Below are 21,412 nucleotides of genomic sequence, written 5' to 3'. Positions count from 1 at the left end.
GATTCAGTATTTTTGATTCAGGTTTCAGTTGTAAATAGTATTCATGAAAATACAAAAAAATTGTGTGTTTTGTATTGTCAGCCTTATGGAATGAGGCTACCATCAAAGTTTAAGATAGATCAAAAATACAGTAGGCAAATCAAATTTTACCTGTTCTATTCTGTTAATTGGTATGGAGGTAGTCTAAGTTCTGTTAGATATTAGATATTTTCTAACATACAATGTTCCTGGGCTACTTCATAATGATAATTAGGGTCCAGCAGTGCTAGAGTTGGCAGCACAAGCTCTTAAAATAAAACACTACAGAGCAGAGTTCATGCATCATGGTGTTGTTACTGGCATAGAATTGCCACACTGTGAGGTTGTAAGTGCTCTCATTTATGTCTTTAACATTTGTTTTCCTATCCACAATTCCTTTCTTCCAGCTTCAAACCCTGATCCAGGAAACGGACCCCGGTGCCGATTATCGCATTGACCGCGCGCTGAACGAGGCCTGCGAGTCGGTGATACAGACAGCCTGCAAGCACATACGGTCTGGAGACCCCATGTAGGTGCCTTTCAGTCAAACTGGTGCTTTTTTTCTTGCTGGCCATCCATCAAGGTTGTCTGGCTGACCAGCAGAGACACTAAAACCTGTCCAGACCAGTCATACAGAGCTGCACTGAGCTGTCTCCATTCTTGCTGTAGAAGCAGGCCAGTATTTTTATAGGAGGACTGGCTTAGCTCTGGTGAAGGATGTAGCTTTCACAGGCATTTAGGCTTAAATTTGTAACCTTTGATGTGCTAATTTCTCTAACTATGTAAGTCTCAAGCAATATCACAAAGTGACATACCTGGAAAGGCCAGGTAAGCAAACCCATACTGTGGAAACAGGTATCTTCTTTGTCTTCAGGTCTGATAACATATTCTGCCCTGGGCCAGATTTTCTATGGAGTAGTCTTTATGATTTTGTTGTGTATCAGACTTGCTGAGATAACTGAAACAATGGAATACAAGAGGGTACAAATCTGATATACACTCATTTTAGATGTAATGTTTGTGAAGAAAGAGAAAGCTCTTCACCGAGTTTCACATCCTATCTATGGTTCACTGGAGGACTGATTTGGCAACATCAGCTGTTACAAGGAAGCTCAGCATGATTTTAAGTCTGTGGCCTGGCTTTTTCTTCTGTTTGCAGGATTCTGTCTTGCCTGATGGAGCACTTGTATACTGAGAAAATGGTAGAAGACTGTGAGCATAGGCTCCTGGAGCTCCAGTATTTTATATCTCGTGACTGGAAGTGAGTACTGTAAAACAAGATTTATCTTCACTTGATGTTTGTATTAAGTGTTTGTATGTATTAGCAGTTCCTTGTAAAACAGTATAACTTGTGGTTGTTGTTCAAGAGAGAACTTTCAAGTATGCCAGGTCAGTAGGGTGTTAATGCTTGTGTAGAACAGTAAAAGCAAAAGCTACTTAGAAAAGGTGTGATGCCACTTAAATCTGGTACTCTTTTAGAAGTGATGCAGCCTTAAAAAGTGCTCAAGTTTGAGTTCTGAAATTCATTGCATCTTTAATTAAAGAATTCTGTCTGACCATATTGAAGTTGAAGGTCACTTTTTCTGCAGGTGGCAGCCAGTTGTATCTGCTCTAAGTGCTACAATAAAGAACTTCAGGAAACCAAGTTTTTAAATATAACAAAGAATCACTGTGAGAAACTTCCTGCCTCCATTTTTGCTTTTTTTCAAATTCTCTAAGTGTGATTACAGCCTGTAGAGCAGATGTAATACCCTTCAGAGCACTATTTTTCCATCTTTCTCATCCAGACATGGCAGTGCTTTGTTTTAAATATATACAAAGTCCCTTGTGTCGGTGTTGGTTAGGATGAGTAGAGAATAAATTTGATAAACGTGACCAGTGAGGAAAGAATAAGTGTTTGGCTTGTCTTCTAAAGAAGATTGAGAGGTGAGGAGATAGACTACATTTAATGGGGTTACTGCAAGAAATTGAATAATTGTTCTCAGTGGCCACAAAGAGTGTAAGGCAAGAAGTCCTGGGCATTGATTACTGCCAGGAGTGTTCAAATTAAACATTAAGAAAATCTTGACTCGCAGCAAGTTGTGTATTTATGGACAGCATTGCCAGTAGCTGAGAGCTGATGTGCTCTGTGAACCTTCTTGTTTTAAACACAGGGCTTCATGGAGCAGGGAGTTTAAGGCTTTTTGGCTGTTCATTTAGTCTTCTCAATAATTATCTCCATAGGTAGACAAGAATACCTAATTTTTTCCCCCCTTCCTGTTTGTCTTCATTGCTGGATCTCCTGCCTGTACTGTTTCCAGCAGGTAATTAATTGTTTGAGTCAAACTTAAGTGATTGGAAGAAGGAAGACTGATTATTTGCATTTTCCTGGGAGTAAGAATAATTCTAATTCATAATGCAGGCTGGGCAGCATTAGCTTATCTTTGTTTAACCACTGTTCCCCAAAACTGGCTTATAAATCTGTTGCACTGACTGTGTGTCTCAGAAAGATGCACAGAGTATAGGGGGTTTTGTTGTTACCTTTATCATTAGCTATATAATTGTGTCCACTGAAATCACTTGATTTTTTTTCCTACAGTGTTAGTAAGTATGAAGTTTCCATTTTGAAAGGTTAGCAATAGTTTTCATGTAATTAGACATCATCTTAAGAGATCTGCACTTACATGCAAAGCAGGGGGCATTGAGTTTGCTGTTGGCTCAAATCCAGAGCAGACAGAATCAGTCCAACTCAGATTTTTATGGAATTGGTGTTTCAGAATGGCAGCAGTACAAAGTACATGCAAGATATTACACAAGCAGAATGTGGTATGTACCTGCCTTTCTGCTGCTTCAGGACATCAAGGAGATGATTTCTTTTCTCATGTGTCAGCATTTGGCTGGCATGCTGCAGAAGAAAATGGGAGGTGCTTCAAGAAGTGTTTGAAAATTTGATCTGTAATTAAAGATTTTGGTGTTATTTAGGGTGTTGATTCCAAGTTGAATTAAGGCCATTAGTAGGTCAGATGCTGCTGCTGAGTGGTGTCCTGGTGGTGCCTGAGACTTGAAGTGGATTTTCTGCCTCCAAAGCATTTTAGGATATGAAAAACATTGCCTGTTTGAATGAAGTGCCAGTGATAACTCCTCTGTTTGCAGACTGGACACAGTCCTCTACCGCAAGTGTCAGGGAGATGCCTCCCGCCTCTGCCATACCCATGGCTGGAATGAGACCAGTGAGCTGATGCCTCCAGGGGCTGTTTTCTCCTGCTTGTACAGGCATGCATATCGAACAGAGGAGCAAGGAAGGAGGGTAAGTGCTAATGGGTAACTTGCTGCTTGTTGATTTGTGGTAGAAGGGTTGCACACATGTTTGGAAGTTTGACACACAATGCTAAAACTGCCAGAACTCAGAAAAGGTACTTTAAATCATTTATTGTCGGTGGTAGTTGCACTGCTTCAAATGCCCAGCTCCTCCTCAAGGGTGCTCTGAAGGTCTAGGTGGTGGTTCTGGTAAGGCAAAGTAGGCCCAGCAGGATGACCGACCCATGTTACAGGCCTATGGAGAGAATTGTGTGCTGACATCAACTTATATTTCTGTTAAAAGTCAGTACAAGTCCTCCCTCATGTCTTTCCAAAGAGGAATGTGATTCTTGCACGTAGCCAACATAGATGCAAAATTGGTTTTATGCAAAAAGGAGTTTCAAGGTCAGCTTTCCTCGGCTGTTTCTAATGAAGTTTTGATTTGTGCCCAGCTTTAGATTATATTCCATTTAGATCTTCCTATTCATATAATGCACACTTCCAGTTCTTTGGAGCATGCTGTACTGATAAATGTGCTTATGCTGTCTTAAAGAAGACAGTGGGGATCTGACTTGCTGCCCTGCAGTGTGGAGATCCACCATAATCGCATTTGTGGTTGAGAGTTGCTCTTTTCAAGTTTGCTGCCCTCTTGTGCCTTTAGCAGGGCACTCAGGTGAAAGCACCTGGGTACTCAGTTCCATTTCTTTTGGCACTGTAGGATACACAGTCCCTAGGAGTTGATGGGTTTACACAATGGCCCAGTTTAAAAATTAATTTCCACAGCTTGATTTAAAAGGTCTTTTGTGGCAGAGGTCAAGTATTGACTAAAAGCATCTCTTTTAGGAATATTTTTTTTAAAATGCAGTTTCTTAGTCTGCTGAGTTGAGACTTTTTCATTCCATTTTATATTAGTGCTGACCAAAGAAATCAATAGCCACCCTGCAAATAATCTATCAGGGAGAGAAAAGGTTTTTTAATGTGTTTTTCTTTCGGAAAGGTGACTGAGGGAGCAGCTGTCATTTTGAAATTTAGTCTTGGAAGCAAACTCATGGGAGGTTAGACCTGTATTTGTTTCCAGTGCTGTTAACAGAATGCTAGGTAACTTCCAGTGGTTTGGATTTTTAAATATATGAAGCTTTAAGCTTCAACTGGTGCATTTCAGGTCGGATAAGCATCACACCAGTAGCCTTTGGTTTCCTACAGTTTGTTTCTTCCTGTCTTGCAAGTGCTGACTCTGATGTGCTGCAGTGGAGATTGCTGAGAAGAAACTACAGCTGGACTATGTTGCCTTATTCTGGGCTTTCTATTTGGTATTAAGGACATGAGCTGCTTGGACTTTCTTCTCCAGAATCTGTCTGTAGCCTCAAGTAAAGGTGTAGCAGATAACCTGGTGACCTCATCTGACATCTTTCATAAAGCAAAGTAGAGTTTTAAGAATATAAAATTAAACTTAGTGGAATGAGAGGAGCCTCTATCTAAACTAAATGACAGAGCTCCAAGTTCTTTTGGAACCCACATTTGTTGTGGGGGCCCTGGCAGGCCTGTGCTGAGCAATGCAGGACTTCCGTGCCTTCTGGAATTGATGATGGCATTTGTGGTCACTCTCAGAACCTTACCTGACAGCATCCTGTTATCCCTGTGTGGATTTAAGGACCCCATATGCCAAACATTCCCTGTTCTCTTTGCAGCTATCACGAGAGTGCAGAGCAGAGGTCCAGAGAATCCTCCATCAGCGAGCCATGGATGTGAAGCTGGACCCAGCCCTCCAGGACAAATGCATGATTGACTTGGGGAAATGGTGCAGTGAAAAAACAGAGACAGGGCAGGTACTGCACACAATATCACTGCTACTTTGTTGGCAAAGCTGGAGGGGTGGGAAGGACAAAAAGGAAATAAAGGGATGTCTTGCTGCCTCTTATAGTGGAGAACGTGTTAAAAATTAGTGCAGGTTAAAACACAACCTGCACCAGACTGAGACAGGTGGTGCAAAGAAGCTTTGCTTGTTCAAATGTTAGTGGAATGAGAAGGGAGAAGGGAATAGTTTACCAAAAGGGCTTTAAAGAAGCAACCCTACCTGTCTCAACCTCTTATTTGTAATACTCTATTACAAGCTTGGTATTTCCTACTTAAAACTTTTGCTCCATTTCCATTTGGGAAATACTGACATCCTTCCTGTGCTTATAGAACTGTACTAACATCTGCAGCTGCTTAACAAAGTTTCAACAAATACTTTCATGTTAAATTGCTGTGCCTTAGGGAGGCTTGAAGTGCCCATCATAGGCTGGGTAACTAACCTCTCTTTAATGTTATGGAAAGGGCAAATTAAATGGGATATTCCAGAAGTGAAAGCACATCATGGAGCTTTTGAGAACAAGTGGTAACATCCTAGACCAATATTTTCAATCATTATTGTATATGTGTGTTCTGAGAGTGCTAGTGGAGGAGTGGGATTAAATGAGATTTAGGACTTCACAGAAAGGAGGGCAGTTTCACATCTGTAACCGTGTTTTAAACTCAAAATTTCAACTTGGGTTCTTGGATCACACTAAAATGTCTGTTTCTGTAGGAACTGGAATGCCTTCAGGACCATCTTGATGACTTGGTGTCTGATTGCAGAGACATAGTGGGAAACCTCACTGAGCTGGAGTCTGAGGTATGTGATTTTCAGCCTGGGGTAAAGGGAATAGATGATTATGTCTAGTTAAGCATGCCATTTTAGTAGTGATGAAAAAACCTGAGGTTAGAGGAGCTGTAGAAATACAGCTAGGATCTGGGATCAAAATACATCCTTTTTACCCCATACAATGGTAGCTTTCCTGGAGGGTCTTGAGGAAGAGAAATGAACTACAGTTCAGGATTTTAGGCTGTTGATGGCATTTCTCCTGTTTTAAAGATCAATTGTAGCACTAAAACTAAAATTTGCTCAGGAACCCAGTTAACTTGAACACAAGTCAAGATATGTGATGGGATTTGAGATTTTGGTCTTACTTACAAGTAGTTTTGAGTACTGTATTCCAAATTATTTCCTTCCCGGTCACAAAAATTTTGCAAGCAATAACACCAGGTACATCAGTAGAGATTTCTAGTGATGTTGGCAGCTTTACTTCTTTTATGAAGCTGCATATTTGACTGTTGAGGCCCAGACTGTTCCCCATATCTCTTCAAATTTACACTGTGCCCTAGGGAAATTTTCCTTCCAGCAGTTAATAACTTTGGTTTTCTCAGAACTATGCCAAATCTTCTACTCCTGCCTAGGTGTAAGGTGATTTCTAATGCTGTAGCAGCCAGTTTGGAGGAAAATGACTGAATTATCCAAGCCAGGAGTTTCTGTGGAGACCAGGCTCTTCTCTTAAGCTGGAGGGCTTGTCTTGCGTTTGCCATGTTGGCAAGAGTGAATCCTGGGATTTCCAGAGCTAAAGGGCAAAGCTGTTTGGATTGCATTTTTCAAAACCCTGTAAACTGGGTTGAGTTTGAGTCGTTATCACAGTTTTTTTCAGAGTATTTTTCTCTTGTGCATTCACTGTGAAAATGAAAAACTGTGTATTTTCTGCAGGACATTCAAATTGAAGCCTTGCTGATGAGAGCGTGTGAGCCCATTATCCAGACATTCTGTCATGTGAGTACTCTGTAATAGTGTGGGTATCTTTGAGGAAAAACTCAGTGGGAAAGGTTAGAGAGTTTTAGTATTAGTTCCTGGTACACTTGAAAAGTAAAATCAGAGGTAATAATTTCCAAAAGTCTTTAATTAAAAAATCACCCTGAAATAAAAATTCTTAGTTCCACCTGGTATTTCTGCTTTTGTCAAAGTCCTAGCATAAAAGCTAGTTTGAAGATGAAAATTGCTCTGTAATTGGCAAAAATCACTCTACAGTGAGTTAAATACTAGACTTTTTTCCTTCTCCTTTACATGCAGGCAGTGTGTCTAACCACTCTACTCTGTGCAGTTGGTCAGCACTGCTGAAATATCTTCACTGGTGTAGGGCTGAGTAGTTAAGGAGCAGTGAAGACACCTAATTGTAATGTCATGTAAGCACTGTGTCTTTGCAGTGTGTTCTCCTGACTCTAAAGTGTGTGTGTTTCTGAGATGGTTCTTAACTGTATAAGCATAGTTGTGTACTGGTGTTGTGTGGTGCAACTCGAGGGTGGTCAGTTAATAGTGAGCTCACCATGGAGAGTGGGACTGTAAGTTCCATATTCCTGGTCACAGTGGGCCAAAACAGCATAAAACCCATGACTTGTAAAAGTGTTTAATTTTTATGCCTTTCATCTCTTCTTCAGGAGGTTGCAGATAACCAGATTGATTCTGGGGACCTGATGGAGTGTCTAATACAGAACAAACACCAGAAGGAAATGAATGAAAAATGTGCAATCGGTGTTACTCATTTCCAGCTGGTGAGCAATGCTTTTCTCTGCTATCAGTGGAAGCCGGTTCTGTTTTTTCAGGGTGTTGCTGGGAATTAGCTAATTATGAAAACGCTCCTTTGAAATAGATTTTCCACTCTATTTAAAGAGCTCTCGTGAATTCAGACAGTTGTATTTGCATGCCTGGTCATAAATGGTCATTTCTGGAGATGATTTCTTTTCAGCCTTCCCTTCCTCCCTGGCATTTGGTAGACAGATCCCAACTTCTTCAGCATTGCAGCATTCCCCTTACTTCCACATTAATATGTTTGAACAAAAGTATGTGCTAATTGTGTGATTCAAAAAGTGTTCTTTTGGCCAGCACTTTGCTGCTTCTTTGTTAATTCCAGTTGACCAGAATTGTTTTTCTCGCCATTTTTCTCTTGCAGGTTCAAATGAAAGATTTTAGGTTCTCGTACAAGTTTAAAATGGCTTGCAAGGAGGATGTGCTGAAACTGTGTCCCAACATCAAAAAAAAGTATGTATTGCCTGATCAAAGAGCAATCTAATTGTGTAAATGTGTAATTAAGTGGCAGGGTACTTTATGATGGGACAGAAACACTGGACTTCCTTTAAAGGCTAATTGGTTTGTATGTGTTCCCTTAGTGACTGTTCTGTAGAAGATTAAGGTAGAGGCCTGCCTCTTAAAATTATTTCTGCTTTACTCCTGGATAGAAGCCTGTCCTTCTTATTTTATATGCTGTGAAATTAGCTAATTATTACAATTAGTGGATTGCATGTCCCAGGATGTCTTATATCCTTGCTAGATTCATTGTCTTCTTAGAGGCAGGCTACTGTTGTTCTAGTTGCTGATCTGGGGAGGGAAAACATCCCACTTGTTTTATCTGGTTTATTCACTGCAGTCTAAGGGATTTTTTTTTAATGTCCTACTGCAATAGTGTAAGGCTAAATTACACACAAGGTCAGTCCTGTTTATGGATAGCAAGACTATTTGCATTTTATGAGGTAAATGCCCTTCCCATAGTGTAAAAGGATTACTTGCAATGTTATGTAGGTATTCACCTTCATCTGTTTCTGACATGAAGCAAAGCTTTTCTGAAGTGCTGACATGACTTAAGAGCAGAAGTCTTGCTGAGCAGAGGGGTTGGTGGGATTTTGAATGTCTTCCTGTTTGCTGATCTGAACTCCAGTTTAAGTTCTAATTTTGATCCAGTTACTCTACATAGAACTATACCCAGAAATAAGCGCAGATGCACAAGAACTTTATACTGTGTTTGGATTATTGGAGTCAGTTTCTCTGGTGTGGTAATCCAATATCAACCTTGGCTGGCCTTAGTGAAGGGTGTATGAATAAAAAGATGTGTTCTTTTCTGCAGGGTGGATGTAGTGATCTGTCTGAGCACAACTGTGCGCAATGATACTTTGCAGGATGCCAAGGAGCACAGGGTCTCTCTGAAGTGCCGCAAACAGCTGCGTGTTGAGGAGCTAGAAATGGTAAACATGCCTGAAACTCTTGTCCTCCCCACTCTTTTAGTGAGGTCCTTCAGTTAAAGCTTCCTGGTTTGTCCACCTTTGGGAGGGGAAAAAGGAAGCTCATTTGCAAGATGCATCTTATTTATTTTTCCACTTCTCTTACAATATAAGGCTCAGTTGCCCTTCCCGATGAAAGTACTGATTGTCTGCTTTAATGCCTTAAATATAGTCTCACGGAGGCTAAGGCAAGCTAAATGATCATTGGGATTTCAGCTAAAGTGATTATGTTTAGTGTTAGACAGCAACGTGCTACACATTCTGATGCCCTTAACATCTTCTAGGAGAGAACAAAAGCTTCATTTTACAGACTGAGGAAACAAGCACACATGAAGCAACTCAACTCCAGCTGCTCCAAGTTGCTCAATGGATAAATAGAACTAGTGTTTGTTCTGGTAGGCAAAGCTGCCTCTCAACTTCCTGCTGCAGTGCTTGCAGTAATAAACTCTTAAGGTCTTTGTCCTGTAGATACTGTTTAAGTGTCAAAGCTTCACCTTAAGTAGGTCCATATCGGAAGAGGCAGCACTCTTGCCTTTGTATGGAAAAATTCAGATGTTTGGCATCACCAAAACCAGGAAACTTCATTTACATCCTCCAGGTCACCTGCTAGATGGGTGGCTCTTAATGCATCCTTTAGCTTTCATGTGGAAATAATTTAGTTGTCTTGGACAGTTGTGATGATGCCCTTTTAGGAGAAGCAGTGGAAACAACTTGCTAGCTCTATAATTTGATGTAAATTCTTTCTTCGATCTAAAAATCTGACAGATCACTGCAGGGAATGTCAAAGTTGATTTCTTACTAACACCGCTTTTCATACCCAAGATCCTTATATTCAAAGAAACTGAATGCCTGTTGTGAGGGTTGCTTGCTTTTTGTGAGTAGAGGTCTTCAGTTAAGAGATTAAAAAAGTAAAATAATCTTCAGTCCTACTTTAAGGCTCATATTGTAATTTTTCCTGCAGACTGAGGATATCAGGCTTGAACCAGAACTGTATGAGGCTTGTAAAAGTGACATCAAGAATTACTGCCAGAACGTGCCCTATGGCAATGCTCAGGTAATGGAATTTATTAATAATTTACAATTTAATTTGTACTTTCATTTCAGAAAACTTTTGAAGAACACTTTTGCCTGTGTAACTGCAGCTTGAAATTTTCATTTTGATATCACTCAAATATTTTGGTAGTACTTCAGAATGTTAATTTCTTTCTTTTCCACTGGCACACAAGCATTAATACTGGGTGAATGCAATGCTGTGAGCCCTTTATTCTTCAGTTTATGCTGGTTTGAAGCTGTTAGCAGCTGGTTACTGCAAATGTTGCTAAAGATTTCATAGGCATAATGTCTGCAGGATGAGATTTGTGGTTCTGGAATAAGTCCAAGAGATCCTCTTCATCTCCTTAAATCTTTGTGAGAAAAGATGAGCTTAAAGCAAGTCCTGGAAATAAGCATTGGTAATGACTTTGATAAAATCTAGGCATTGGGAACTTAACTGTCCAAATGAGATGAAGATGATGATTAGGGGAACTCATGGCTGCATATGACAGAATCATATCAACAGTGTGTCCATTATGCCTGCAATATTGTGTTGTAGATTATTGAATGCCTGAAAGAAATCAAGAAGCAATTGAGTACACGGTGCCACCAGAAGGTGTTTAAACTGCAGGAGACAGAGATGATGGACCCAGAACTGGACTACACTCTCATGAGAGTCTGCAAGCAGATGATCAAGGTAATGGTTGTGTGCTCATTTCAGAGGGTGAGGTTGGGATAAAAGAGCTCAATCAGCTTTGAGCTTCCCACAGAGGCTTGTTACAACAGTGCTGTGCTTTTCCAGAAGTATGATTGCTTTTTTGCAAAGTAATCTGTTTCTTAACTCTGAATCAGGCTGAGGTTTCTTCAGGGCTTTTCTCTTTCAACTTCCTAATCAAAGCCTGTGCACTAGTAAATTTGTCTTCCTAACTTGCCAGCAGAATTGAGGAGGGAATCTGTGCTGAGGTTCCTAATACAGTTCTCATCCAGTCAATTTGGATTTGGATTGGCTGTTAGCAAAGATGAAGAGGTTATGAGTACAGAGAAGAGTAAAATGTTCAGGTCACTGCTGACCTGGTGCACGCAGACTTTTATCAAACTGCTAAAGCAGGCAAAATCATGCATAACTTAGAATTACGCAAGTGGTACCATGTAGAAAGCAGCAGTGAATGTTCATATAAGACACTCTTTCAGAGCAGACAGAATTCCAAGCCCTGAAACACTAGTGTATGTGGTCTGTATGCAGTGCCCTGCCTTCATATTTTGGCTGATGAAGAACATCTTGAGAGTTATTTGCTCTTCAGACACATGGTTTTAAAAAGAGACCTGTGATCTCATCAAAATAGTGAGGATTTGAAGATGCAAAAGCCTTATCTTACACCCATGGAATTAGTTTCTAACAAAAGAAATTAGTACCTTATCTGAATTTTGGGTAAGCTGGTTCACTTTTGACTGTCTGATTCAAGGTGGAATGGGCTAATTGCTGTCAATGAGCTTCTCTCTGCTATCTCCTTGTATGTGGTCTTAGTTTGCTCTGAGTGATACTAATGAAGTCTTTACTGTTTCTTTGTCCAGGCAGCATTTACACAGAAAAGCAGTATGTGTATAGTCTTAAAAGATTGTTTCTTTAATTTGTAAAATAAATGGAGACAAAAGTAGTTGAGAATGAGACCAAATTTGGTGGGTATTTCTTTCCAAGTGTGCTGTTTCTTAAGAATAGAAAATAAAGGCAATTTGCTCTTGATAAGGCCAGTCAGTACTGTACAGTTTGGTGCATAAGCAGACACATTAATGGCCATAGTCAATTCAGGGTGTAGCACTGGTATGCTGGGGCTAGATAGTGTGGCTCTATACCTCTCTGTTGGACAGATGATTATTCCCTGCCATGAATTGGAAGCTGCTTGTTGGGTTTGTGTTTTGTTTTTTCAAGTGCTTTTAGTGATGCAACTTGTTGGGTTTTGGGGGATTTTTTTGTAGCGGTTTTGTCCAGAGGCGGATTCAAAAAACATGTTGCAGTGTTTGAAACAAAACAAGAACAGTGAAGTGATGGATCCTAAATGCAAGCAGATGATTACAAAGCGCCAGATTACACAGAACACAGGTATCTTCTTCTGAAATAAAAACAGAACTTGCTTGCCTGAGGTGTTCTGCATGGCAGGAAGAGTATCAGTTTTGTTTTATTCTCCTTTGTTGTTTTCTGTGTACACACTAACCTTAGTCAAGTTTTTGAGGTTCAGCATGTGTTGTTGAATCTCCCTTATTCCTGAAGCTCTTACCTCACAATTTGAAATTCTATTATGAAAAAATACTATTTTTCCCAAAAATCATGTTCCTTGATGGTATAATGTCATCCAGGGAATTTCTATCCTATCTCTTTCAGAGTGTTATGCTCTGTAATCTGAAGAGATCTGTACTCTAATGAAGTTCTGTCATCTCTCCTGGTTAGATTACCGCTTAAACCCCGTGCTCAGGAAGGCATGTAAAGCAGACATACCAAAATTCTGCCAAAATATCCTGAATAGGGCCAAGGATGATACAGAATTGGAAGGACAAGTCATCTCATGCCTGAAGTTGAAATATGCAGACCAGGTGAGTAGAACTGGTGCCTGCAAATGAGAAAATGTGTAGACCGTGCTGATCAACAGTCATTGAATAACAAATCATATTTGGGCTTGTGGTTTGTTCAGCATGTGTATAAAGAGACTTTATGTTCCTATAGAAATATTATAGAATACAGGTTAATGTACAGCGTGGTTGATTTCCAAAGGTCATTGAGTGAGTTAATGACTTTCTCCCCCAAATAGCGTCTCTCTCCAGACTGCGAGGACCAAATTCGAGTGATAATCCAGGAATCAGCCCTTGATTATCGGCTGGATCCCCAGCTTCAGATGCACTGTTCTGATGAGGTAGGAGAGGAACTCCATAGCTACTTTTTCAGGATGAAAACTCCCTTTTCGTGTAACAGACTTTTGTTTCTCAAAACATGCTTTCCTAATAAGTAAAACAAAAAAATCCCTTTGAGCTGCTTCTAGGTAGTCAGATTCTCTGCTTGTGACTCTTGTCCAGTGCACAAGAATTGCAGTTTGCTGTGCAGTGCTAATATGAAGTTAATTTTTTCATCTGGGATCTCATCAGTATTTGTGACTATGGACTTCTTTCCTGTTGTCACAAAAAAGTCAGTTCTCTGGTCTTGTCAGCCTTAACTGGAATACCATCAGGCTTTTTTAGTTTTCACTTTGGGTAACGGAGTTGGTCATCTTCAAGGGTTACTTATTTAATACTTTCATATTCTGTCCCTGCTGTTTTCTTCCCTGCCCTCCTCCTCAGTGCAGCGATATTGACTTCTTGCTGCTGGGTTTCAAAGGGTTATGCATATTGCATGAGCCAGGCTGCATTTGGCTTTGGGGATTTTGGGGGGAAGGAATCTCATCATGTATTCTTTAGCTGCACCCTGTGATGAACTAACATATTGAGATATAAATGTGCTAAAAGGCAGAATCATTGTTGTGAACTACTTATGTTAAAACACCTCTTTCAAAATAGATTTCCAGCTTGTGTGCAGAAGAAGCAGCAGCTCAGGAGCAGACTGGGCAGGTGGAAGAATGTCTGAAAGTGAATCTTCTGAAAATAAAAACTGAGATGTGCAAGAAGGTAAAGAAAATAAATTGGATGTGCTCTAAAAAGCTCCCATCCCTGCAGAAGTCTGATTTTTCCAGATCACAGCCTAGGTCATCTTCTAGCTAGTATGAGGACAGAGTGCTTAAATTTCCCTATGCATCTCAGTTCTGGCCTGCAGTGATTCAATTCCATTTCAGTTTGCCAGTGAAAATTGTGTTGAAAGTTCCTCCTTTGCAATTCCAGACTTGAATCCTTTCTTGATTATGAAAGGTTGCCAAAGGTTCTTATTACTAACCTGTTTCTTGATGCTGTCTCTATTGCAGGCTTTCCTAGGCCCAGACTGTGTGCTTGAGGGCTGTACGAATTGTGCCATGGCTATGGCACCTCATTTCAGTTCTAACTGAAGTAGTCCTGGCATACCGACTTTGTCTTTTAGATTAATATGAGTATTTTAAGGAATGTTACAAACCAGGACACTTAATTAAGCCTAAACCAGCATTCATATTATGTCCTTATCTATATATGTCCTTATTGAAGGACAGTGGTGGATTTTCTCATGATCCTGGATTTGAAAAGATGATATTCCTTTCAGAGACATTGATCAGCATGAGTTTTGTTCTGTCTCCTTTTTCTGAGATGTAATTTCCTCCTCTGCAGGAAGTGCTCAACATGCTGAAGGAAAGCAAAGCAGATATATTTGTTGACCCAGTGCTCCACACAGCCTGTGCCCTAGACATCAAACACCACTGTGCTGCCATACCGCCGGGGAGAGGACGCCGTAAGTGCCTGTGCTGTACTTGTGTAACCTCTCAGTCTCAAGATACTTAACCTGCATTTCTTACCAGAGTAATCTTACGTACAAGATATTTCCACCAGTCATTTGTAGGCAGCAGGATGGAACAGCTGTGGTAGATGGGTGTCAAGAAGTCTTTCCTTGTGTCCAAGTCTGTAGCTTAGAGAGGGCTCTGCCTGTAAGTGCTTGAATTGACAGTTGAGCATTAAAAGTCTGGGGTTGGTTTACCTAAGTCTGTGGCCTGTTTGCTACAAACTAAATAACTCCTCACTGCAAAGCAGGATTAGTCAAGTATGGTAGCATGAATAAAAAAGACAAAATTTTATGTCTGTGTCTTATATGAGCATTTAAATAAGCTTATGAGTTAGTTGGCCAAGTCCCTCTGTTGGCATCAGAACACTGTGATCCCATTTCCTTTTCACAGGACTGTGTGAAAAGTCAGGAAGTTAAACCTTTCAAAATATATTGTTCAAAAGAAACTCCTAACAAGCCTAAGGAGATAAGGCTGTGTTTTCTGAAATAAAGTTGATCTTAGCTCTCTCTAAAGGCTGGTGGCATGGAGTTCAGAGTGTACAGCTCATTGAAAGTGCAGATTTATAAGACTTCATAAAATCTCATGTAAACCACATGAATTATATATTGGATACGTACTGTAGTTTCTTTTTTGAAGACAGAATTCCTTGCATCTCCAAATGCAGTACTGATCATGAATTTTGGTGAAATTGCTAGCCTCAGGGGTAGTGTGCCAGGTCTGTTCAGAAAGCCTTGTAACCATAAGCCTTCATGAGAACGGAAGACCCCCTCTCTGCATTGTGTTATCAAAGCCACTGTTTCTGTTTTGTAACACCCATCTTCTGCACATTACAGAAATGTCATGCTTAATGGAAGCTCTGGAAGATAAGCGTGTGAGGTTGCAGCCTGAATGCAAGAAACGCCTTAATGATCGTATTGAAATGTGGAGCTATGCTGCAAAGGTGAATATATAAACTATTTCCATTTTTTATACCTTTGATCTCTCTGTTGCAGGGTATTTATGAAAAACTTCAACTGTAATGAAATTCTTGTTTCTGAATGAAGTTTAGTATTTTGAATTTGGTGCAGAAAAACTGAAATCGGGTTGTCTGGGAGGTTACATCCTATTATCTGTGTCTCAGATGCGTCCCTAACAATGCAGAATTAAACTATATTTTGTGCACACAGGGCTTAATCTCCTGCAGAGAACGTGTGGGGCAATGAAATAGGGGCAGGAAAACTTCCTGTTATAAAGGTGCCTCCTGAACAGCAGTTTCTTCAGGTGACTCACTGCGGGCCTGCTTTTTTTCTGGTTCAGGACAAGTCTGACAACGACAGGAGGCAATAGCAGTACCTGACACTAAAGCTGGTAAATGTCGTGGCTGAGGGTTGCATGGAAAGCACAGCTTGGCTCATTTATTCCCTTTTCACCTCCAGGTTGCCCCAGCAGAAGGCTTTTCTGACCTTGCCATGCAAGTTATGACCTCTCCTTCCAAAAATTACATCCTGTCTGTGATCACGGTTGGCATCTGTGTACTCTTCCTCATCGGCCTGATGTGTGGACGCATCACCAAGCGGGTGACAAGAGAGCTCAAGGACAGGTAGAGCCTGGATTGCCTGCTGAAGAAATGCCTGCCCAGTGCCCAGTTTTGTACAGCCCTCCTCTGTATAGTCTACCCACCCCCTCTTGTGAGAGGAGAAAAAAAAATTTAAAAAAAAAAAAAAAAAATTAGAAAAGCAGCAGGTGTTGGCTCAGTTTTCCCATCCTGGATCTCATCCATGGCATCTTCATCCTATGAAAGTTTGTGTGCAACATTGGCAGCCCAGCCAGCAGCTTTTGTTACCCCTTTGTTAGCAGACTCTCGTTTACCTGCCTGTAGACAAGTCTCTGTTGTACTGTTGGAACTGCCTTCACTCTCCAAATCAGACTGATATGACCTGCAGCTCAAGCAGTTTTTAAGTAAATTTTTAAAGACAGACATATTCTGCATACCGACTATATGATTTAGGTTACGGTTCATACTGAAATCTCGTCATCCTCTGTGGCTGGGTGAAGTTGAGGCAGGAAATTAAAGGGTAAATTGCATCTTACACCACAGTTGGCCTTGTTTTGGACATCTTGCTCGTCTGTGTAAAGCATCTTCAGAGCATAGTCTTGGACAACCTAAGGACACCAATCACTGGTGTCATCTCCTAGTGAATATCCTGCTTATGTGACTGTGGATTTTTTGGCTGAAAAGATGTCCTCCCTTTCTTCCTCTGCTGCTCGCAAGATAGAATAAAATACTGACCAGGATTGAATTCTCATGTGAACTGTACAACCTGTATTTCAGTAGATTAAAGACACAATGTAGACACAAGGTGTGTAGAGCCTGTCAGTATACAACAGTGTCAGTAGACAGGAAGTGCTCTGAGCTCAGTCAACATTTTATTAGCAATGATGCAGTAAAATTCTAACACTCCTTTTATTTTTACCTTGCTGCTGCTAAGCTATTACCCTCCCAAATTAACTATGTGTAGATGGTATTGACACACTGACAGTGCAGTGCTCTGTCAGTGATGCAGAAAGCACCAGACCACTCAACATCCTCTCTCTCTGTATAATGGTTACTTGTGGATTAGCACAGTGGTTTGTAGCCACACTCTGGGTCTTAATGGTTTTCGTCATAGCACTGAAGAGTGGTTTTCATTTCTACAACTACAATTGATGGTGATAACACCTGGAATTTTCCTGGGATGTAGGACACAGGTGCTGGTCCAGAATGCCAAGCCAGAAGTGCAAGGAAGAATGATAGTGTGTATGAAAGGCAGAAACATCTGAATTTTTAAGGGAAGTAGCTTTTAGCTTTTGCATAGTTAACATCAACATGTGCATTTGTGCTATGTATAGTTATACTTCCAGAACCTGATACTTGCACCCAAGAGCCCAAAGAAGGTGTTTTGGAAAAGCTGCACCAGTAGTTGTGGCCTCTTCTTACCATCATCTGTGTTCCTCAAGTACAAAGAGGTGTGGAGCTCATAAAACAGGTGCTTTGACTGAAACATGGAATGTGTTGATGAAATCTAGAAGAGGCTGCACAAGGGTCAATGTGAACAGGAGGATATGTTTTATTCACCTTTTAGATGTGCTCACCTATGTGTGCTGTGGTAAAAACCATGTGCCTGAAACTGTCCAACTTAGGCTGATGCTTGAACCATAATTTTATTTTCCCGCTTAGCACACTGCTAGGTAAGACCTGGCGTTTCTGGTTCTCCGTATTGTTCTCTAGAAGAACAGTGGAGGTGGTTTTGAGACACTCTTGGTGTGGACCAGCTGATTTTGATTATGCTGTATACACAGAATGGCATATACAAAATACTGTGAGCTTTTGCTAAGACTTTTTGCTGAAGCTTTTTGCAAGCATACCTTCATCCTGCTCTGGGGATGGTGGCAAACTAATATGGGTTTAGACTTGCTATGCTAGTGAGTCTCAAAAATACTTCTGGTTTTGTAGTAAAATACTATGAACACAAGCAAGCAGCAGTGAAAGCCTGAGTGATGAAGTTTCAGTGGAGTTAGTGTATGGTAGTATTGCAGTTAAGTGGTGAGGTAGAACTGAATTTAAGCCTGAATTCCTTCTCTTGCCCCTCCTTCCTGGTGCTAAGGGAGCTTGCCTGGCTGTCTGTCAGCATGAAGTGGAGCAGAAGAGAAACAGTTAATCGTGTCTCTTGAGGTAGCACAGGTGTGTAACTCCACAAATATTAGTTTGGCAATTAGAAGTGTGTGTTGTATCACTTGACTGAGTGTTGAAATGACTGTTATCATGATGGGTGTGCTCAAAGAGCTGCCAGCAAGGGAAGTGGGATCTTGGTGCAGCCTTGCTTGCTGGCATGAGTCCTGCTTCTCCAAAATGTCTATCTGGCATAATTAAATTGCCATTGGAGGGCTTTTTTTAAACTGTTATGACTTTTTGAGAAGGCATTTTGTAACCTTATTAGCTTAAAAAGCCTAATTAGATGGTTTGTTGTCTAGAAATAGAATCTTCCATTAAATTCCAAAAAGACATTGCCGTGAAAATTGTAGGTTTGTAGCCATAGTTCCAAATGTAAACCCTGTTCAGTTCTGAAGGTGACTTTCTTTACTTATAAATATAAGGCTTTCTGGTTGTGTTTTTCTTTTTTAATTTGGAGGAGGTTGTGGTAAGGGTGCCTGGAGCATGGCATCAGGACTCCATGCTCTACAGTGGTGTTAGTCTGTGGTTGGTGGTGTTTCTGCCTTTGTCAGGCTCACAGTTTCAGTGTGAGTGTGCTGTGATGGTGTGAAAGGTGTGTGGCCTGAGGCCTTTGGAAAAAAAAGTAGGATACTAAATAAACCTTTTGTCACAGTAGACACAGATCCACCTTTTAAAGGTTGGCAAGGGGCCGAGGCCATTTTATCGTTGAGGATGTTATCTTTTCATGTTTTAAAAAGGGGTCTCCTACCACTTGTGATGACCAAATCTTCTTTTTTTTTTTTAATTATAAATCTACCAGTCAGTCTTGAAACATTCTCCTCCTTTTCATGCATACCTAAAAATCTTGGTTTTTCAAGCACAGAAACCCACAGGAGTACTCTTCCAAAAATAACCTGGCTGTGCTGTTGCCAACACGTCATCTTGCCTGCACGTAACTATTTTCCACTGCAGGTAAAGAATGAAAGAATTAGAGCCATAGAACAGTTTTGAGTTGGAGAAGACCTTAAAGCTCATCTCATTCCAACCTCTGCCTTGGGCAGGGACACCTTCCACACTAGACCAGGGTACGCAGAGTCCCATCCAGTCTGGTCTTGAACAATATGGGATGGGGAAACCACAACCTCTCTGAGCAACTTCTGCCAGTGTCTTACCACCCTTGTAGGTAGGTGTGAGAAAGGGTTGTAAGAAACACTACTGTTGCCTTGAATTCAAGAAAGCCTTTTTAACTTCTCTGATTTAACAGGGAGTGTTAGCAGTAGCTGCAGTCAGCCAGGAGAAGTGGGTTAGTGTGGGAGAGCCTGTGGTAGTCTTTTCATGACCCTTACCTCTCACTGGAGAAGTCTGCCTTCCACTGAATGCCATTTAGGAGATGATTGTTGGTTGCGGGTTTTTATTTTTCTCCTGATCATCACAAAACCTTCTCTTGGGAGAGCTTATTCTAGACTTGATGATGATGCTGGTGCTCAGGGCGTGGATGGAAGAGGTGGATGTTTGTGATCTGGCAAAGCATGCAGCTCTCCATTTGCTTGCTGCTGCTGCGAGGGTTAACAAGTTAGGCTTCCTAAATGATGGCATGTGTGTGCACGTGTCAGGAGCTGTGCATGATGTGCACCTCTGTACTCCACTTCTACTAGCCTGTTACAGTTCATTCTCATTCACAGTAATAAGCTTATTTATTGTTTACCTACTGAGTCTAATCAAGTCCTTTTGAGAATTTCAGCTTGGGATTCTCCTGCCTCACTTTTGTCATTAGGCTGCCTGGAGTAAGTCATCTGGGTGGGAACAAAATTCCTGGCACCTGAAGTGTACTGACCAATAGATTGGGTTGAGTATCCCTGTGTCTGTGTCACTGCAAAGGGCTGGAAAGACCCTAGTGAAGGTTGAATAATTCTGTAGCAAAATATTAGCATTTCTCCAGAATCTGACACTGTGATATAATCAGTGTTGCTCTGAAAGAATCCACAGTAAGTGCATTGTATGGAAAATAATAGTTGTGACTGTCTCAAGTACGGAAACTAACTGCAGGTAGGTAAAGAGGGAAGAAATGTGACAAGCCGGAGGGATCACTGGAATCCCATAATGTTGTAGAGGAATTGTGTTCAAGTTAGATGGCGATTTCTGTTAAACCACAATGTTATTACTTAGTGAAAGAAGATTGTAGGGTTTTTTACTTTATCAGTTTTGTTTGGGGGGGGGGGAAAGGTAGTTTTGAGGTGTGTATGAGTGCACGAGTGTGGTATGAAACCAGAATATTTCATCTAGCACTTCTGTCCATATTTAAAGTACAGCTCTGTGGACTTAAACAGCTGTAGTGTGGGTTTGTGTAGGAGCACATTCCTCATTCTGGGGTTCAGGTCCTCCAGGCAGCTCCCAGGAACTGATCTTTGCACAGTGTCCCTGTTTGGGAGCCAGACCTGCCATTTTGCTTCCGATGAGTTGTGGTTAGAGGGAACCCGAATCACACCTGTGCCAGAGAGAATTCATCTGGCACTGTGCTCTGTTCTGGTGGAATTCTGCATCTGTACCGATGAGTTCCTGAACGCTGCTTGGGATAGGGAGGAGTAACAACGTTGCTCTTCACTAGCCAGAGGCAAGATTTTCTCCTTGCACAATACCCAAATCTGATTCTGTAGCTGCCCAAACGCAAAGATCCCTGCCAGGGTGAATCGCTGCACCCTGAGATCCCACCCCTGCTGCCCTGGTGTTGACTGAGTTAGATAGAAGTGCCCGCCTAGATCTCGCCTGGGGAAATACTGAACTAGGAGAAAAGGGAAAGGTGTGCCTGCCGCTGGTAGAAGCGGGGGATCGGAAGCTGTGAGTAACGCGTGTGTTGGACTGGGCACGAGCGGGGTGCAGGGGGAAAGGGGCTCCCGGCACCCCGCAGTGTATAAAGCACACCCAGCGGATTCCTATTGTACAGCAGATGCTGTTTGAACCTAGTCTTTTTTTTTATTATAATTATTTTTAAATGTGACATTAACGAGACTTTTTTTTTGTAAATTGTTTCCCCTTTCTGTGTATAAATCCTGGCCGCTCCTTGTTTCAGTTGGGTTTTTTTGTT

The 21,412-nt window shown here is 41.1% G+C and overlaps 1 protein-coding gene across 1 annotated transcript in view; it reads left to right on the top strand.

The window, feature by feature from the left end:
* GLG1 (golgi glycoprotein 1) overlaps positions 1-16,998 on the top strand; it is a 77,599-nt gene extending 60,601 nt beyond the window's left edge. The window contains exons 9-26 of the mRNA XM_015640172.2: positions 426-547; positions 1,178-1,279; positions 3,151-3,304; positions 4,983-5,120; positions 5,861-5,947; positions 6,848-6,910; positions 7,573-7,686; positions 8,085-8,173; positions 9,033-9,150; positions 10,148-10,240; positions 10,778-10,915; positions 12,193-12,316; positions 12,662-12,804; positions 13,020-13,121; positions 13,759-13,866; positions 14,491-14,611; positions 15,494-15,600; positions 16,076-16,998. Coding sequence (XP_015495658.1) covers positions 426-547; positions 1,178-1,279; positions 3,151-3,304; positions 4,983-5,120; positions 5,861-5,947; positions 6,848-6,910; positions 7,573-7,686; positions 8,085-8,173; positions 9,033-9,150; positions 10,148-10,240; positions 10,778-10,915; positions 12,193-12,316; positions 12,662-12,804; positions 13,020-13,121; positions 13,759-13,866; positions 14,491-14,611; positions 15,494-15,600; positions 16,076-16,243 — 2,091 coding nt within the window. The 3' untranslated portion in view covers positions 16,244-16,998. The remainder of the gene's footprint in view (positions 1-425; positions 548-1,177; positions 1,280-3,150; positions 3,305-4,982; positions 5,121-5,860; positions 5,948-6,847; positions 6,911-7,572; positions 7,687-8,084; positions 8,174-9,032; positions 9,151-10,147; positions 10,241-10,777; positions 10,916-12,192; positions 12,317-12,661; positions 12,805-13,019; positions 13,122-13,758; positions 13,867-14,490; positions 14,612-15,493; positions 15,601-16,075) is intronic.
* Positions 16,999-21,412: the final 4,414 nt, after the last annotated feature.

Source organism: Parus major, chromosome 11 (genome assembly GCF_001522545.3).
Source record: "Parus major isolate Abel chromosome 11, Parus_major1.1, whole genome shotgun sequence".
NCBI lineage: Eukaryota > Metazoa > Chordata > Aves > Passeriformes > Paridae > Parus > Parus major.
The sequence above is the reverse complement of the archived record's forward strand: the minus strand, read 5'-3'. Positions and strand labels throughout refer to the sequence as shown.